General features: G+C 38.4%; 1 protein-coding gene across 1 annotated transcript in view; it reads right to left on the bottom strand.

The window, feature by feature from the left end:
- LOC117216682 (Fanconi anemia group J protein homolog) overlaps positions 1-15,997 on the bottom strand; it is an 87,338-nt gene extending 71,341 nt beyond the window's left edge. Inside the window, exons 1-3 of the mRNA XM_033463603.1 lie at positions 15,649-15,997; positions 14,799-15,384; positions 14,595-14,706 (exon numbers count right to left, since the gene is read on the bottom strand). Of these exons, the coding sequence (XP_033319494.1) occupies positions 14,595-14,706; positions 14,799-15,384; positions 15,649-15,740 (790 nt within the window). The 5' untranslated portion in view covers positions 15,741-15,997. The remainder of the gene's footprint in view (positions 1-14,594; positions 14,707-14,798; positions 15,385-15,648) is intronic.
- Positions 15,998-20,286: the final 4,289 nt, after the last annotated feature.

The following is a 20,286-nucleotide window of genomic DNA, read 5'->3' as shown; positions in this document are numbered from 1 at the left end:
CGCGCAAACGGGTACGTATTCTTGTCACGCCAAATTTCTACCTAACATGTCCAAGTAATAATTCTCCACTATCTAAATCATCACTAACATTCTCAACTCCATTGTTCGAATAACTCATTCTAACTTACACAGACAAACAGACAAATTCTACATTGATCCAGGAAAGCCAACACCATGTGGACAATTTCGAGCAACTCAAAGTGTCCACTCCCCTTCGTTCTCCAAAAAAGTATCTACCATCGAGTCCTGTTTTAGTCTTCCTATTTTTTTTTTATTTTATTTTTGTACAATGCGTATAGCACGGTAGCACGTCACCAGGACGTTAATCGTGACGGAAGAGCCGGGTATTCGAAACGAAACGAAACGAACGAACGAACGAACGCGAGAAGGCGAAATCGACGCGATTCAGGAGGGGGAGAAAAATTGCTCGCGGAGGATCGGCGTGAATTGGCCGAGCTGGGGCGCCTGGCGCCCGCAATTTACCTGCAAAACATTTCCGGCCGAACGAAAAATGGCCACAGCACGTCGGCCCGTTCCACACAAATATACACGAACGCACACAGGCTGTGTGATACACACGAATACAGAGAGGATCGATTCCACGTGAATTACATCAGGGAATGCGCGGTCGAATTCGTCGGACGAGCCAATTCACCGGGCCGCGGATCATTCAAGGCCAACAGTCAATTTATCTCCAGACGGTTTATACGCGTCATTTTTCATTAACTTCGAGCAGCGCCAGCCGGAAGGACTACGAACGGGAACACGATCGCGTTCCCGAGGGCAATGGATGCTGGTTTTATGGAAATTAAGCAGAGCTAAGGAGAAGCATGGCCGACAGAAAGAGAGAGATAGGCTCGTAATGGCCCTCCGAGTGTCGAGGCGTAAGTGGAAATCTATGGTAAAAGGTAGCAGACTGATTGGTCCACAGATGTTTTTTCTTTCTTCTTGAAAAGTTAAAGCGATAAAAGCTTAAACATCTTAGCGCACCTTCTATTTCATTCAATGAAACTTTGATATCTGACGTGGATCGCAAACTTTAAATTACGCGTGTTTTTTGAGAAAAATGTGTGAATATATTACCATTTTATATATCAGCTATTTTGTTCGTCACGATAATATAAACTAATTATGTATAAACATAAACGATCTGAAAATAGTATAGAAAATCTAAAACTGTCTTCTACATTTTTAATTATATTCTCAAAAATATGAATTTTCATAAGAATCCAATGTAAAAAAGAAAAAGATATTGAAATATGTATAAACATAAACCATCAGAATATAATATAGACAGTCCGAAAGTCGTTCGTTTTCATGGTTTCGACAGTGTATTTGATGTATCATAGGTGGAGTCGCGTAAGGAACTCGATCGAGCAGCAGCGATTGCACGCCCGGTTTGACCAAGCTGGCGGCTCCACGGCTCCAGGATCTCCCTCTACTTCCGAGAAAGGATTCGCGATTCAAAAAGCGCCGCCCCTGCAGATTCCAGACGACCCGCGATCTTACATAATTCCGCGCGCCCAGCGAGAGAAGATCGGCCGCCGTCCTGGAATCGCCCGTTCCAGGAGTTCTAGGGCTGGGCTAACGATTCCAGATAGCCGGCCCCTGCTTCTGACTAGCATCTCTCCCGCAGACCTCCGATTCTTTTAATCCGCCGTTCCAGAAATTCGTTTCTTCCTCCAACACCGTGCACCCTTTGTTTCAGCCAGCACGCGTTTCCAAGGAATCAACAAACGTTCAAACAAAGTTGAAATTTTAGGGATTAATTCGCTTTCCCTTGTGATTTTCTTCCTTTCTGGCAAAATTTCAGGTCTCATCTTCCTATTTCTGTGTATATTCATGTCCGAAGCAAAGTTGCGATCTATCGATTGTTATTTCTTTGGTAAGAAATGGATTAATGATTCCTTTCTTGTTCATGAAAAAATATCATGAAAAAAGATCGTTTGTTCGAAACGAAGTGGGAATTTCCTGGCTTAGGATCATTTTTTCTCGAAAGCATTCAGAATTTTTCCTATACCTATATGTACCTATATGTACGGAATCACATTAGTTAACTTTGCTATCAATTCGAAACTAATGCTACAGAGATATCGATAGAAATCTCCGAGTATTTATCGAGTATTTATTCCGCAACTTGTATTTGTACCAACGATTCGCAAATTCGTCTGTAAATAATTTATTTATTTATTTGTTCAAAATATATTTGACGGACTGCGACAGCAATATTTCGCTCAACCTAACAACGACTAAATCCTCCACATTAGTGACAGAGATCAGAATTTCAAGCAGAGTTTTGCCATTATGAGATTCTTTGTTTCACCGGCGCAACATAGCGATATTAGATTGATAATTAGAACAAGTTTATGAAGATACTCTACTTTGCACAAGTTAGGAAATATCCCAAATTACTATGATGAATTCTCAAACCGATATCTCGACTAATTCAACAAATACAATCCCCGAAGAAGTCGCGTCGTCCATAATAAAGTGTTAACTATGACCCGTAATCGACACCTACAGAATATCTACTTACATATAATCGCGCTAATAATCATCATCCTCGCAAGGAAAAAAATCTGAGACTCCACCTCTTGCTGGAGTCAGGCACGAACCGGAAAGAGTTAGAAAACGGTCGATGAAAATGGACGAATCATCATCGTGCAAGGACGAAGAGGAGCAAAGACGAAGAACAGAGCGCGGAAAAGGCACAGAGGGGTGAAGAACGAGGAACGTATAAAGGGAAAGGGTCCGGAGAACGTCGGGGACCACCCGAGAGAGGAGTTCAGGACTGGTTGGGAACCGGCGGCGCACGCCATACCTTTGGGGGGTCCCTTATCTTCCGCGTCTGACCAGGACCATCCGGGACAGGCAAGACCTGTCCGCGAACCTTTTGCTCCCGCGAGCATTCTGCATCCTATTATCGATCAATAGCAGCGTATGGTCTTGCATAACGTCACGCTGTTACCGTACGAACGTACCTACCTTTTTGGGAAAATTCCAGTACATCGTATTTTACGCAGATACAGGTAATTCTTGCTTTACGAGTTTTTCCGTATTTTTATTTTGACGGATTTTTATCTTTACGAATCTTTTGGGTCAGAATTTTTACTTTAACGCTAAATATGTATATATATATATATATATATATATATATATATATATATATATATATATATATATATACACATAAATCAGTATAATTTGAATGATATTAATTCAAGTAAATAGATTTATATAATTATGCTTCAATCTAGATAAAAATCGATATTGATTTTGGGAAAAATAGAGCTGTATGCTATTAGCAATTTTGAAGAAAAAAAAAAACCTAAAATCCGTCGTTTTGACGGGCTTGGCGGTTTTTCTGTTGAATTGTAGGCGACGAAGAAGACTGCGGATTCTAATACGAGTTTGTATCTTTATTAACATAATTAAGGAAATGGATCCTACTATGGAGATTTATTTGCCTATTCAAGGTCATAACAATTACTTCAAATTGAATATTTTTAATATTTTTGCATGCTACGTGCATTCTGTACATTCTTGCAATTGTAAGTTTCCCATGAACGCATAAAAAGTGGCAGCCTAATGACCATGTATGTTCGGGATAATTAAGCTTAATTAATCAGCATTCTGATTATTGAAAATTTTGAAACCTGTATCGATAGGAGATACGAATCATTCGAAGCTGGCAATTGGGAGAGAGCTGTACGAATACTTTCGTGACTCGTATTTGTGAAATTATATCGTATTTTCAAGCTGTAGTTTGTATTTACAAGACTCGAGCCAATTAATGGTTCATTAAATTAATATGATATTTTTAATATCCGAGATATTTCAAGATCTCGCACTAACAATTAATTATAGATCATGGTTTTCGAGAATCATATGAGAATTCAATCTCAACGCCGTAATGATTGTTGGCTGTTAAGCTTATAGAAAACTGAAGAAACAAGAAGCAAAGTTACGTACGAACCTCAAACATCACATGGCACGTGATGTTTGAAAATTAATGGGGATACGTACTGAAACAACACTACTTTGCATAAACACAGCATAGCCGAGGATAGAAATAATAAAGAGGAATAAGAGGTAGCCGGGAGCGACACGAATCTTCCCTTGGGACACGTCCACGAGGCTGGGTATCGGTGGATATCGGTAAACAGAATAACGATTAGCCGATGTATTATTTTTTCAGCGTAGTCGGGGCTTCGTATCGACTGGCTGTGAATAATTGGCCTCGTTAACCGCCGCCACGCAATCAATTACGTTCCCCGGCCCCGTAATCCCTGAACGCCGCGGTTTATTATTGCAAACTTGATAATTTCGAACGTACCTGCTTACCCCCGAGGAACCAATCATCCTCGTCGAATCGAAAAATCGATCGTCAAAATAACGTCAACGAGATTAAAAAAGGGAACGAAAAAAAAAGAGAGAACTACCACGTAAGCTGTCGTGGTCATTGAATCATAATAAGATCACATCCAAATTGCTCGGCTGCAAATCAGATTGGTTAATGGCATAATGATGTGATATAACACGATGCAGCATATTATTCTAAATTACAGTAGCTCGCGAAAGTGCTTCAACACTCGTAGAAATTTTTTAGGAATATAATTACGTGTGTTATACGAAACGTTTTGAAATTACCATTTGACATTGGTCGAATTTGAAGCGAAATAAAAATGTATATGAAATCTGCAAGGCATCTATCGCAGATATATAGATCATGCAAGTATTTGAGCGAGGCAATCTTTGCCGCTAATTATATGTTTAAAATCACTGTCTTCGTCACCCACGTTTTCGCTCGTTCGTTCTCTCATTTCTGATGTTTCTTCTAGCTGAACTTAACATGTATTTGCAACGTTTTCTCTTTCTTTCGTTATTATTCCATCTCCACCGATCATATCTCGTTATTTGCAATGATTTTCATTATCCTGTACCAAGTTTCAGAACGATTACCTCGCTACCTAGGACCGGCTCATCTGCCAAATCTCATCGAAACCAAAATAGAAAAAACTGAAAGAATCATGGAATACGAAGCAAGCGTGTTGCTACTAAAATATCAAACCTCTCAAAAAACTGGAGTTAACCACTTTGACTTGCGAACAGCTCATGCAGTACACATATGGTCGTGCTTCTCGATTCTTTCTGTCGAACTTCACAGACATTTAGCTTCCCCCTATGAGGAATAATCGCGTAGCGATCGCACGAGCCCCCAACGAGAAAAATCGGCTCTAACGTTTCGGCGATTCGCGAAAAAGGAGGAACAAGCTCTACCTTGCGCGTATGCCAAAGCAGGACAAAGAGCGGTACGCCGGCTGAAAGCTGAAAAGAGAGGGAAATAAAGGGAAGAACGGTAGTTGAGGAATGGTGCAGGGCTACCCGCAGAGCACGCTACTTGCTGTGGCAGCTTCACGAACGAAAGACAAAGGAGGGCCCACGCTTTCATCCATGCCGACATTAAGGTACCTACCGTATACGCTCTTTTGGGACACAATAAGGTCCGCATGCGGGTCCAACGGATCTCACGTCTTCTACGTACGCATACAGCTTTCTTCACAATGAGAATCTGTCTCTCTTACTCCCCTTCTGAATCTCCCTTCCCTTCCCTCCTCTCCTCCAGGGTTCTCCACTGTTCTTGTCACTCTATCTCTCGATCTCTGTTCCGTTTGTTGCCCTCCTTTCGCTCCCTTTCGATTTTCTCTACGCTTTTGTGTCTTCCTTTGCTCGCTTTCGCCGACATTCTCTCCCTCTTTCGCCTCCCTCCGCGATTCTGTCTCTTCTTCTCGCTGTTTCGCAGCGCCTTCCGAAAACCATCCTCCGCGTGCTTCGTTTTAATGCACTCGCGCGATGGTACGGTTCTTGGCTATTGATACAATTAAGAGAAACTTGCGAGGCGTTTTATTTTGTTCCTTTTTCTCGTTAGGAAAATTGGATGTCAGGATGTAGAGGTTCGAGTCGATACGTATTTATAAATCTGGGTTTTGTCTCATAGTTTCTCTTCACGGGGCTCGAACATTAATCGTAATGTACATGTAACCATTTGTTATCTTGCACTTGAGAGGTATTCGGTCATTACATGCTGTTTTAGAATAATCGCGAGTGGCGAGTAAAATCATGAATAAAATTTGCGATAGTGTTACGAGTGTTCGACAGCAACACGACTGTCAACGTCAATGTGTACCGCGACAGATTTTTAAGAAGATCGGAGAAGACTAGAAGAATTCAGATTAAGGTTTTTATCGATAATCCGCATTTAACAGAAAGGACAATGCATCATCCAGACGTATTCAAAAAATAAATATCCTCGTATGGTGTATTGTAAAGAATGATCGTACAGAATACTGAAAAAGAGAAAATACGCAAATAGGGAAAAAATCGATACGAATTAGAGACGATTTGGCTTTGAAGGAGGAATAAAGTGGGATTCGTTTTAAGATTGGGTATCATCTACCGGTGAGCCATTAAAATTTCACGAGCCACCAGTTGAAACCTGCAAAAATTCTACCTCCGCGCAGCCCTTTAAACCATTTTCTCCCTCCACTTTTTTTGAGAAAAATTCTCTCAGAAACGCGACTCCATCAAGAAACGCGATCCCGTGAAAAATGTTATGTAACTTGAAAACCAACCGGAGAAAAACATTTTCGCTGCCAGTAAAATATTCCATTTCAAAGGTAACAGATTTTAGTTTTAGCTACGTTTCAACGTCAACGTTTCTGTTAGCCCCGCTTCCATTACCAACTCTTGTTCAAGATGTCTAAATTTTAATAGACAAAACCTCAAGGGAACAAATCCCTTTTCCTTTGCCAAGAACAGACCGCCGGCACTTGTTCTCCCTTTTTTTGGTCAACTTCAAATGTTCTGCCACGATCCTCCAAATTAAATATAATAATTAACCAACATGTAAAATTATGAAATCGCACGAAGTTTCGTTGGACGTTGGGAAATTGCCAACTTCTACTAAATCGTTTAAAAAGATAATTTAGAATTTAAGATAAGGAGATGTTAACATATGATCGAACAGATTGCTGGTTCTTCGTAGTTCGCGATAGAATCCTCTCAGTTCCATTCAATTCTTGAAATTGCCTATGTGTAACGTAGTAATCGAGCAAGATAGAAGATTACGATTTTACAATGTGCAAGTGAAATTCTACAAAATTTCTCGAGGGTTCACAAAATTCTACAGGAATTTGTAAACTTGCATGAAAATTCTACAAACTGTCATGAAGTACTACGAAGTTTCGTGACATTTCCCAAGGATTCGCGAAATTCTACGGAATTCAATAGAATTTACGTGAGATTCTAGAAACATTGTCAGCAATTCTATAAAATTTCGCAAAATTTCAACAAATTGTACAAAGTTAGGCAAAATTCCACAAAATTTCCTCAAGTTTGTCGAATACCTGCTGAGCTTCGTCTTTCACAAAATTTCCTAAAACTTGTGAAACTTTCACAAAATGCTGTAAAACGTCAGAGAACTTTCGAAAATTCAACAAAATCTCTAAGATTCCTTAAGAAGCCACTGGCAACCCATGCCAAAAGATGCAAATAAGCTTGGAAATCAATTCAGACAGCGGTATAAACAGACGATTCGTGCAGCAGGAGCCGGATTGAGTGCGGTGAAGCGATTATGTTCGTTTCTGGGAACGATGCTCGACGATGGTACCACGGTTGGTACCTTTCGTCGCAACAAAAGCCCCGGGAGGACCCGGGCCGCGGGTTATTAATGTCAGAACGTCACAGAAGAGCGTACTCCGCGCGGTGGAGTTGCATGCTGAGGCGCAAAGACGATTCACGACGACGTCGGGGCCGACATTGCCCGGGACACAATATATAATTCCCCGTTCGCCGATAATTATTGCGACTCGGCAACTTTCATACAATGGCCCCTTCTCCGTGGGCCAGCCTATTCCGAAACTCTAGCTCGTACACGGAGAGTCGAGACGAACCTGCGCCTCGTAATAAAGTGACATTAGCCGGCATGCGATTCCGCGATAAACTTTCGAAATTTATACCCCCCACGACTTCTCACGATACACCCCTTTATCCCCTCGAAGGCAGAAACATCGTTTATTTGCTGTTTATACGGTAAGAGACAATTTCGACTTTGCAGATTCTTCGATAATGGCGAGGAACGCCGGGTTTTAGCGATGGCTGACTAATACCAGCTGAATTCACGAGATAATAAATCTTTGGTTTGACTGGAGTACGCTTGTTGTATGCGCTTGTGCGAGCTTGTTGTTTGGTCGAGTGCTTTTGCAGTTTGGTGGACGTAAGGTTTTTAACCCATCAATAGATTGGGTCGAGAGAGACTCGTTGTTAATTCTTTATTAACTTTGCCATTTAATCGAGAAAGTAGTCATTATTAGACTAGGATTTTTATGCAATTTTGTATTTCCTGTAACGTAGCCAAAGAACGCACCTTACACAGCGATTTATCGCATAATTGTTCGTTCTAAACTTTCTGTCATTTTGTTACCAAGGGACTGGGAGAGCCAGTTGTTGCGTGTTACGTTCACGTATTTGAGATCAACGATTTTTCTCGTGTCCGTTGTTTTATATCGTAATACGGGATTCTGACAATTTGAGAAGATGGACTCATTTGTGGAATTACTGTTTTTTTTTTCTTTCTTTTTTGTTGGAGAAGAACGACGATGCTACGTGGTCGACATCGAAATTTTTCGGTAGCTTCTAGACGTCACTGATTGATATTCAGATCGAGAGGCATAGCAACTGTCATATGCGGAATTTAGATTTTTGGAATTCGTCTACGTGCTCCATTTTGATAACTGTTTTGTTGCTTGCCATCGTTGAATAATATTTAAATCCGCAAGTGGTCTTAAAGCCAATTCTTCTTTCATAAATTCTGGAGCAATTATTAAGAAGACTATACGAATGTGTAACTATCGGAAATTTCTAATTTATGGAACCACATCTCACCGGACAACCAGACAAACCATGTTTCCGTTACGTTTGCTTAAATAATGATCAAAAGAACATAGCAGGATTAATTTAGTTCGAAATCGTATTGAGAAACAGTCAAGTTAATCTCTGTTACACCTTAAACATACAAAACTTGAGCAAACATATGTATAACTTCAATTTCCAATTAAAAAATTTCCTTCTTGTTTTAAGGAGCAATTTAAAAAAAAAGGACGGTTCCATCTTGTAATTTTCATTATTCTATATCAACAAGGTATTGTATTACATTCTTACAGAATGTCGTGCTTCTATAAGCTTCTGTATATTCATTATTTTTTTAATGAAATCCATTCGTAATCGCGACTTGCTTCAAGACTATATTTCTGGCCACATTTGTCCCAAGAAAATTTTCAATGTTACGCAATCTCTGTCCTTTACTAAATGTCAGCACGATAACCGAAGAAACGAAAGAGAGAATGAATGATTCCTGTTTGACGCTAACGAAAAAATGGAGAGATAGTTCCCAGCATCGACGTTATTTATACTTAAACATCAGCGTGCGTGATTAGACACAGAGAAAAATATTCAAAATATTTCAACTGAGCCAGAAAGTAGGAATGTACTAAAAAATTTCATTCAAGTTTCGGGAAAACTGCACATTATATGCATTTCTTCATCCTTGTCCCGAATCCTCATTCAAATGTCGCACTGTGCGCAACCTCGATGGTCATCGTGGATCGTGTGTATCGATTAAACCAACGTCATAGGGAGAATTTTCTAGCAGTGGTTGGAGGAGCTAATGATTTATTTCCGCTCTCTGAGGGCACACGAGTCTACGGCGTTTCGGCGGCTAGCAGTACCACTCGACCTCCGTGCTGGAGCGTGACAGTGGCAGATTTAAAGGAGCAAGGGAATTATAACTGGAAAAAGGAGCATGTCGTGCCCGGGCCGAGTCGCAGGGACAGGCTGTCATGACTAACGCTAATCGAGGCACCGCAGTACACTCTTTCGTTCGCCTAATTACGAATGCGTACTACAAAGCGTATCGAGTGTCGCGCGACACGAGTGTTGAAATCAAAGTAGGCCGCTGGGGATCCGCACGCGCCTCTTTCGATCACGTTCGAGGGCACCAAACAGCCAATTTTTGCTCAATATGAAGTAGGAAAATATTCGAACGCTCGTTCCACATCTTTTTTACGAGTACGTTAAGTGTGTTATGGTTGCACAATTTTGAAATTTCGCTGGCACTGTTACGACACCCGACTATCGTGATTATATTGGTAAAATGTGAAACACATGTGGCAGTATACATACACAGGAATTAGGAATACACAAGGTGTATTTAATATCAATTATATATTTCACGGAGATGACAAAAATAATTAAACAATCTGTTATCTGTTATATTAATATAGTAGGAAAAGAGAAGAAATTGTGTGAGATTTTACACTGATTAATATTAAGCAATGATAACTTTGATCATCCTTATTCCTATCGAATCGCCGCACGTTTTTATATACAAATTTTGTTCGTCGTTTTAATACCTACGATATAATCTATAAATATCTACCACATATTTCGTAACGCCCTGTATAACGTATTTTCTCGAAGATTTCTCACAATTAATGTTAAATATCGGAAAAACGATCCATAATAGAGAAATTAATAAAAATTATTTAATTTAAAAATTACTGAAGAATAAAATCCTGCTATTATGTAATATATCTGATCTGTATTATCTTCCTATGTTACTATTATTATTTTTCAATCCAGAGATCAAAGATTCAGTCATTTTCTGATTGAAACGAGTACGTAACACCTTGCACGATTTTCCCCTAGCAACGCGACATAGCGTGGAAACGCGAGGGAAACTGCTGGCAACGATGATACGCTAGCATCAGAAAGGTACCAATTAATCCCAGGATTTCCTTCCTCCACGCTAGGACACATTCGATCCGCCAAGCGGAAAGGGGTTTCACGTGCTCGATAATTCCAGATTCACGAGGACGTTGTCACGAGAGAAGGAAGAGAAGGCGGAGGAGGAAACCCGGGGAGGTTCCATCCGTGATTTCGGAAGCGGAACGATGCGCTTCCTGACTTGTTCCAATTGCTCCTTCGACGTTTTCAATGGGAAAATACACAATGCACTGTGTTTCTCATCGTGGATGAACAAAATTTAAGCACTCGTGAAAATGCAGAAATTTGTCATCGACGATTAATGTGGCAGAGAAAGATAATCTTTTTGTTATATAAATTATATGAAATTTATACAAATTACGTATTCTTTCTTACGTATTATTACGTATTATTACGTACTCTAATCTTACGTATTACAGACGACTAAAATACGGAATTTGTACCAAAGAAACGTGAAAAATATGTAACAAAATATATAACGCAAGAAGCGGGACAAAATTTCGTCCAAAAAATCAGCCAAATCCTGAATAACACATTTTTTTTAATACTGAAACTACGGACAATTAAGATGTGTAATGCAAGGAGAAAAATAAACTAAGACATTATTTATATATTTTATAAAAAATCGTTTAAGTCTCCAAAAATACAGAATGGTAGGAATCTATAAAATTACAAATCCATCACTTTGATCACTCTGATGACGCTAGTATTAAAGACTTGTTGCTTTAATCGCATTAGTATTTCAGTATTAAGATTCTCAATTACACGATTAATATTTTACTAATGAATATCTAATAAATCGTTCAGAGCTTATCAGAAGCTGCTACACAATTCGGCGATAGATATCACGAATAGAAGGAAGAAGAAGCGACGTTATAGTCTCCATTCGGTATCCAGTCGAATATTAAGATCACGAGCTATGATACGTAACCCCCTGAAGAGTTTGTGAATCATCGGGCCCGACTCTCGAACCTAACCCCACCCCCAAAGAATTTTCAGAGAGACAATGGCCCGTCTGCGTCGCGACTCTCCTGCCAGATAAGAAATGACGCGATTGTCGATAGAGAACGCTCATTTTTCCTCTCCTCGAACTGTAAGAAGCATCAGATAAAACGTTTACGAATCTCAGATTGTTCTCTTCGACGATCAATTTTAGATACAATTCTCGCGTCATATTTATTCCTTGGAAAAACACATGAAAGATAATTTTCATATTATGCACTATTAATTCTATGATTCACATTGTTGCGAAATATTACACAACCATTGAAGAATCTCAATGTAAAGAAACGTTTCAGAGTCATCGTGTCACGATTTAATAGACTGTGAATACTTATGCGAATTCACATTTCTATAAATGCAAATAAGAAAATAGAATAGATACATTAATAATAATTCTTATACAATATAATTATACTATTATTGTGATACAAACGTAAAGTATAATGTATAAGATACACAATAAATTTGAAGTACGCAAAGTCGAATAATTAAATTTACACAGAATGTATATCTGTCCTGTACACTTTCGCACACTTAAACTTCCTACACACGCACGAACATCCTCAGTCCACGAATTACAGAAGAAACTTGGATCATTACTTTCCTCTATTGCCAAATTTTACGTTTATTACATCGAACAGCCAAAATTAGCTTCACGAAGTAACATGACACGAAACATTGGAAATTCCAAATGCTCGTAATTTTTCGTTCTTCGGTATACCTCTAATTTTAGCAACGCTGCCATTTCATGCCCCTAAATCAACCGCCAACGATAGTTTCCACAGTGGAGAAAACTACCGCGACAAAGTAAAGTAGCCGAGCAATTATGCAAATGCGAAATAATAACCGAATGGTAAAACGCAGACGCGAAACCACCCGGAAAGGACGCGTCGTCGTCCTTTCGCGAGCTGGTACCGGTAAGGACGAGGCGATTGCGACATCCAATCTCGATTCTAATTGTTTAGGAATTGCGCGAATCGCGACCAATTAGCGGCATGCACCGTGAAAACAAGCACGGAATCCGGCTAACGTAAGGGCTAACCGAAATGGTCGAATAATTTAAATTAATAGGACAGCCGGAGGACAAGCTGACAGCCGGTTCACCCCGACTTCCACCACGGAACTTCTTAAACGTTCTCCTTCTCGTGCTGCTAAAGTCCTTGATTACACGCTTCGTACTTTCCGCACGCCACATAAATTCCTGCTTCGAGCGATTTCGAGTGAGGTTTTAATTATATCTTGGCGACTCTTTATTTTATCGGAGATAACGACTGCTGTAGAAAATTGATACTTTCTTTTTTTATTTCCTGTATTGGAAATTCAACCTCTTAATACAAAAAGTCTTGTTTGATTTTTAAGTCTACGCTGGCGATTCTTTGTTTTATTCGGCGAGAAAATTGATTCTGTTGTTTCTCGTATTGGGAATTGAAAATTGGAGAGGAAAATTGAAACTGACAACGCACAAATTTTTCTTTCGTCTGTTCGATGCATCAAATTTGTTTAGGGTAAAAGACAACGACGAGAGATACGAAAAATGATAATAAAAAGATAATAATATAAATGAACATTATATAGATTTATAAAGATTAACGACTAAAATAAGTAAATTTTCAAACAAAGGTACACCGATTGTATCTATTGTCCATTTGATTGCTAAAATTCGAATTTTTCTTTTTTCCACTTACGAGTATTTAGTATGTATTAGAATGAGAAAATATCTGGATTCCTATTATTTCACTGCATTGACTTTCAATTCTAAACAAAACATGGTTTACTAGGATAGAAACTTAAATTATGGTCTAGAATCACCATATTTCGTATGGAAGAAAGTATGTACAATAATCAGAAAGCTTGAACTCTAGATTTCTAACTTTCTACATTCTAATTCATAAATAAAATCTTAATATTAAATAAATATATGTAAATGAATTTTGGAATGCAAGTATTTACTCACCACGTTTTTCCATGGAAGCCGTCCTTGCATCAGACATGTAAAAGCTACTACATGTTTATTCTAAATAGATGGTTAATTTTCCAATCATTTCTCGAGACCGTTCACGACAGTAACAAGTTCCCGAAAAGTTCGCGAACTCGAGCAGCGACGAGCCGGCCAATTTAAACGACGAAGACGTGGCGCGACGTGGAACATTTTGCATCTCTCGCGAGACAGAGCACGTCGTTTGTTGTACTGACGCGTTAAGAAATTGTCTGCGAGACTTCCTGAACTTTCGAGCGAAACTCGAGGAAACTTTAATAAAGTAAAGCAGACAGCTGTGTTCAAGTTTGGAATTTGTACAACACTCGAAAATCTGTCGCAATGAGGTGAAACGTTTTCGATCGAACGCGATTTCGATCTAATAACCGATTATCAGGAAGTTATTGCGAAAAGTAAATACGAAATATGAATTATCGGTAAAATAGAACAAAGACATGACGCGAGAAGACAGGTTTAATTTACAAAACTGTTTCAATGACTTTGACATGCGGACTGAATTAGATAACGTCAGAGTTTGCAAACAATATCAACACCGTGACCGTAAATAGAGAGGTTCCGTACTCGATACATGTAAGTTCATTTTTTCTATTGTCATTAAGACATTGAAAATTTGTAATATGTTGATGTATATAATTTATATATAATAATGTAATAATGCAATATATATTATATTATTTAATATATATAATTATGTAATAATATAAAACTATTGTGTATATAATTTATAATTAATTAAAAAATTAATTAAACTCACCAACATGATGATCATGCCACGCCAGGACACCGCAAAGAAGAGCCAAAGTTTTCCCACTTCCTGTTGGACTTTCTAGAAGGCAATTTTCCTGTTTTATACAACCTTGTATGAGCTGTAAAAATACAATTATTATTTACCATTAATAAATCATTTTATCAATATTCCATCTCTTCAATTAGATACTTAAATTATAAAAATTCTTACCTGATTCATTACAGCCACCTGACACGAGTAAGGCTTCACAGGAAGCTTTACTTTAATTCCAGATATCATTTGCTCGTGTTGTATACTCACTTGAGCCACAGTTTCTTCTTTTTGTTTATTGTTTGGTTCATCTTTAATTTTGGTTTGTTTAATGTGATTACCTTTGTGTTTCTTTTTTTCCTGCTTCTTTTTAAACCATGTTGGTTTTGAGTTGAAATCATCAGAAGAATTGGAATCACTGTGATCGTGCATGTTTCTTTTTTTTGGACTTGGGCCTTGTTGGTTCCAGTTAAACATGGAAGTCTTGGATTTCAAACTTGTGTTGTACGTAACTTCTTTAATATCTTCATCTGATTTTATACTGTCTGTAGATTTTTGAAATTTAGATAGTGTCTCTTCGTCATAACTTGTATCTGTTATCGATGGGTTTGAAGAATCCTTTTCACTTTCTATTATCTCATTAGTTGGCACAATATCACTTTCATCAGAAGATATCTCGATATTATCTGGGCTTTCTGGACATAAACTTTTCACCTGGGATCTTTCGTACGTCGAATCATTTCTTTTCAGACGTAATCTTCTCATTCTATGAACAAAAATATGCACAATAAGCTAGAATCAACAAACAACGAATGATACTTAAACAAATATCTTGAAATAAAAAAATGTATGATATTTTAGAAATGTCTTGCAACTTAAGAATTGTTTTAACAATTACTGCATCACTGTGAACTCTTTTTAATGATATTCATAAAATGTCATACAAAATGAATGCAAAAATCTGAGGAAACAGAACAATAAGCTAATATAACCTAAAAAATCATATATTATCACGTGTACAGTTACATACTTTGTTTCTTCAAACCACTCTTCTAGTTTTAATTTGGCTCCCGTGTAGATGATGAATACGATCACTGCACTAATCACATAAATCACAAGCATCGATTAAGACTGATTAAAGCGAAAAGAAACATCTGGTGATTATGACCACACGCCACACGTGTTTCCCGCGTCTTTATTTATCCTTCGAAACGCGACAGTTTATATTCACATTGCGCGCGATATTTAAATTACATTTTCAAAGAAATTCATAAATACGGTTGCGTGTTACAACGAATGGAACTATGAAAGTATAAATTAAACGTGAAAAATGTAACTCTGTAAGACTGATAGATGTCAAGTTTTTGAACAGTCACGTGACTGAAGTATCACGTGCACGATATTTGAATTTTGAATGTCTTTCGTGGAAAAAGGTAGTCTTACGATTTATTTTCTAAAATACAATTATACATCGTTACAAACATACTTTACAGAAAAAATTACCGGAAAATAATTATATTATGCTACGTATCATTTCATAGATATGCGATACGATAGAAGAAATATTCATTATTATATTTTCTTTCATTTCATATTATATTTTCATTCATTCAATCTTTCATTTTCATTTTTGAAATTCATATTATCTGATTAATTTTATAATCTCTACTACTTTGACCAATGTATGACTCATTTAGACATTATGCGCAGTATTTTTTCAAAAAAGCCAAATTTAACCTAGGAAGACGTTATGTGTCTTGCGATAATTCGCTTTCATAACATATAAAGGAATCCTGCCATCAGCGTCGACTAAATATACGGGACATTATTCCACACGAATCTCACCGCGGAAACATAATTTCTGAAGCGAACAGGATTAGACAAGTGAAACGCGTAGCCCCTCGGAGTCTTAATTCCGATGTTGTTCGGTGACCTTCATAAACAAGATACGTCTCTTCCTGACAGAAAGACGCGGGCAAAAAGGAGAGAAAGGTAAAAGGAATATAATTTCCACGTGTGATTTATGCCTCCTGGCTGGTCCAACGGATCAAACTTCTGATTTACGTGGCTGTTGTGTCCCGCAGTTTCGAAAGCGGTCCCCATCAAAGGGGGCCACGGAATTTAAAAGCCATCCGGCGCGTGTGCGACTTGAATAAGGAATCTTACTCTGTCCATGAGAAGAGAAGCATCTCAAGCTGACATGAATCCTTATCAAATTATCCGAAATTCCCACGCGCGACTGGATACACGACTTTCACGTGTACTTATGTACAGTGGCACACGGAAATATTTGAACATTTATAGCAACATGGGATTATTTTCGTTACCTATGCTTCAACGCTATAAAATTGAATCGTGAACGTTGCATAGAATAATCAAACTCGTTGTACACAGATTCGTGAAAGTATTCGAACATTAGGACTAAATATTACGGGTAAACCTTTCGTGAATATTATCGTGTGTCGAGTTTCCGCATTTCGAAATCACAAAATTAATTTAAAAAGTTACAAAATATTTAGTACAGGTACTCGTATATGTGTCTTAGAGATTATACAAACATTTAAGCAGTCAATTATCCATTATATTAATAAATCTTAGTTTTTAGCGGGGCCGTATTTAACATTTATTATATGCTTAAGACGGATGTTCATGATGTATAGTAACTTTTTACTGAATATACATTTGCAATAAACGTAATGAAATTTCAGAAAGTTTCGTACAACACACATAGTATATCTGTAAAATTTTTTATGCTAAATTGTCTCGAATACTTTTACGAACCAGTGTACGTACGTCCGTACGGACATGAATTGAACGTGTACGCGTTCATGTTTCCATATCACAAACGTAGAACGTCTGAGAGAGACCGTGTCACGTATATGCAATGAAATTACTCAGACTGTAGAGAGCATTTTCAGCTCACGTACTTTTACTCGAATGATCCTCGCTGAGGAATCCTTGCGTTTTCACACGGTTATGATGTATATCTTAATGATGACACGCAGCATGGGCGGAATACGTTTCTCTCGTAACTCTCGATTTACTTCGCTGTCTCTGGTAGGTAGTCGAAAAATGTGTAGATGAAAAGCATATATCGCTGGTTCCTCGATCATTTCAAATCCAACTTTCCAATCGCTTACAGCATCCGTGGAACGAATTAGGTGAGCGAATGTAACAGAATCAGTGGTACAGGAGATCTCAGTTACAATAGCTTCGAAGAATAGATCGAATGAAGTAGCTTCTCCAAAGATACTTTACAAAAAGTTAATAAATTGCCAATAAAATTAAAAAAGTTGAATAATAAACAATGTATGTCCACATTTGTTATTTCATTACTTATTTTGTACACCAATGACAATTTAATTTTTGGAACCAACGAATTAGAGCAAATTAGTTGATTTTATTATTATTCATACATAAAATGGAATAATAATTTATTCCTTTGCTTAACAAATATATGTGATTACTGATTCACGTAGCATTTAGTATCATTCTAGTTTCTTTTCATCAGTTTATTAAAAATATAAATATAATCGTTAACTTGGATATCGACGCGACTGAACAAACGTGAAGTTTAAAATTTCTTATTTTATCGATAGGAAGCAGAATCAAAGATGTGCGGATTAATAGTACGCGACTATATCGAATACGCAATATACGAGCCATAAACGCGTGCCGAGTCTTCAACATTTCGGTTTTACGATCAACAGACGTGATTTACTTCTTGGTTGCCGGCGTCTGGTCGCTTCACGCTCAACGAGGGTGAGCATCGTGTCCGTCCACTGGGCTGTAAGTTATGCACAGCCAGTGTGATATCCATAAAATACGCCGAAGGGGCCGAGGAAGTCATTACTATAGGAAAGTGTGGCAAATTGCGTGTAACACCCCTCCCGAAAAGTTACAAAGAGTCCTCGGCCGGGTTTACGCGCCGCCGACTGTGTGACACGTCGATGAAACTCAACTCTTTTCCCGTTTCCCATGAAACTGCCTAAATATCCATAAAACGATCAAACAATATAAACATAAAACAAAAAAACACATATAGCTGTAATACGCGCAGCACGATGAATCACGAGTATCGGCCGCAAATTTTATACAAATCTTCCAATCTGTCGACTTGTTTTTCAACAATTCGCTAATTGCGCAACCCATCGACGAAACTCAACTCTTTTCCCGATTGCCAAAGTATCTGGCCAGATTGTAAATCTGCGTCAAACAATTCACCGATATAAATACCAAAAAATGCACACAATACAACTCTAATGTAACGAACGAATGATCGAATCTTCCAATTTTTTCATCTGTTTTTTCAACAATCCGCCGCCAATCGCGCAACGCGTCAACGAAGCTCCACTCCCTTCCCGCTTCTCGCGAAACTGCCTAAGTATCGAGCCTACAATTGCGATCTCCATAAAACAATTACCCAATACAAGCATGAAAAACGCACGTAGCTGCGATACTATGTGACGAGTGGCGAGCGGCTGGCACAAATTTTACACAAATTTTCCAATTTGCAGGCCTGTTTTTCAACAATCCGTGGCCGAACAAACACAGGCTGGTAAATAATGTCCGCGTTGTAATAACAAGCGGGGAGTACTTCGACGAATTAACACGAGTACCGTTCACGGTGTTCAATTAATCAAGCGAAACACGGGGGTGAGGGTTGTCGCGTGATCCCATCGAATGATCTGGGTCAAACCAGCGCCCTCTCTCCAATTCCTATCAATGCGTGCGACTAGTTCGAAACGGCGAGATACCTTTTGGACAAAAGCTTTCCACGAAGATATGCCTGATTTCAGGGTTTGGGTTGGTGGAATGGGGACGTGAATCGAAAGCTGAGGCGAAATTACGGGGTACGGTGGGAAGGAAAAAGAAAAAAAAAGGAAAAGAAAAGAGGGAACAGAAATATGAAAGAGCGGGAAAGATCCCCCTGTCGATCTCGCTGGTATCCCGTGGTCACCCTGTGCGAATCCCGGGAATCGGTCTTTCTCGTGGTGGTCACGAAACCGGCCAGTGGAAGACAGAGAAAGAAATATGAAATATAAATAAAACATATTCTTACCAACAGCAAGTGCAATAAAAATGCGGGGAGATCAAGAGGGATGCCGGAGGAATACGTAATGTGCTCTCTTCTCTGCTCTCCGCCTATCCTGCTCTCTATCTCGTATCTCTTTCAACGTTCGCCTATATAGTCCCCGTCGCTGCGTTTCTAATTTTTATTTTCCTGCTGGTCGATGATCGAAATACGTAAGAATTTCTGAACATTGACAGTGAGATTCGATTTTAATATACGTTTCTTTCCTTCAATTTTTATCTATATACAGTTCCTCGCTGTTTTCGCAATTTTCATCTTTTTCGTGGTGCATAGATCATTGAAATATGTAGATATTTTTGGACATCGACAATGAGATTCGATTAGCAACGACTTCTCTTTCATTCTGTCTTCTGTAAAATAAACCTGTCTCTATAAACCGAAGAGTAAAGAAAAGTATGTGGAATGTTACAATTTCTTTACAATTCTCTTGGAATTCATTTATGCCACTTTCTTGCAACGAATGATCTTGTGGAAGTAAATAATTTCCTATTCACGATACATATAATACGCAAGGATACATAAACTCTTCAAAATAAAGTACTCGTAATATCGAATAATTAAAGCTATTCCCTA

The sequence above is a fragment of the Bombus bifarius genome, unplaced genomic scaffold (genome assembly GCF_011952205.1).
Source record: "Bombus bifarius isolate JDL3187 unplaced genomic scaffold, Bbif_JDL3187 scf7180000007973, whole genome shotgun sequence".
Taxonomy (NCBI): domain Eukaryota; kingdom Metazoa; phylum Arthropoda; class Insecta; order Hymenoptera; family Apidae; genus Bombus; species Bombus bifarius.
The sequence above is the reverse complement of the archived record's forward strand: the minus strand, read 5'-3'. Positions and strand labels throughout refer to the sequence as shown.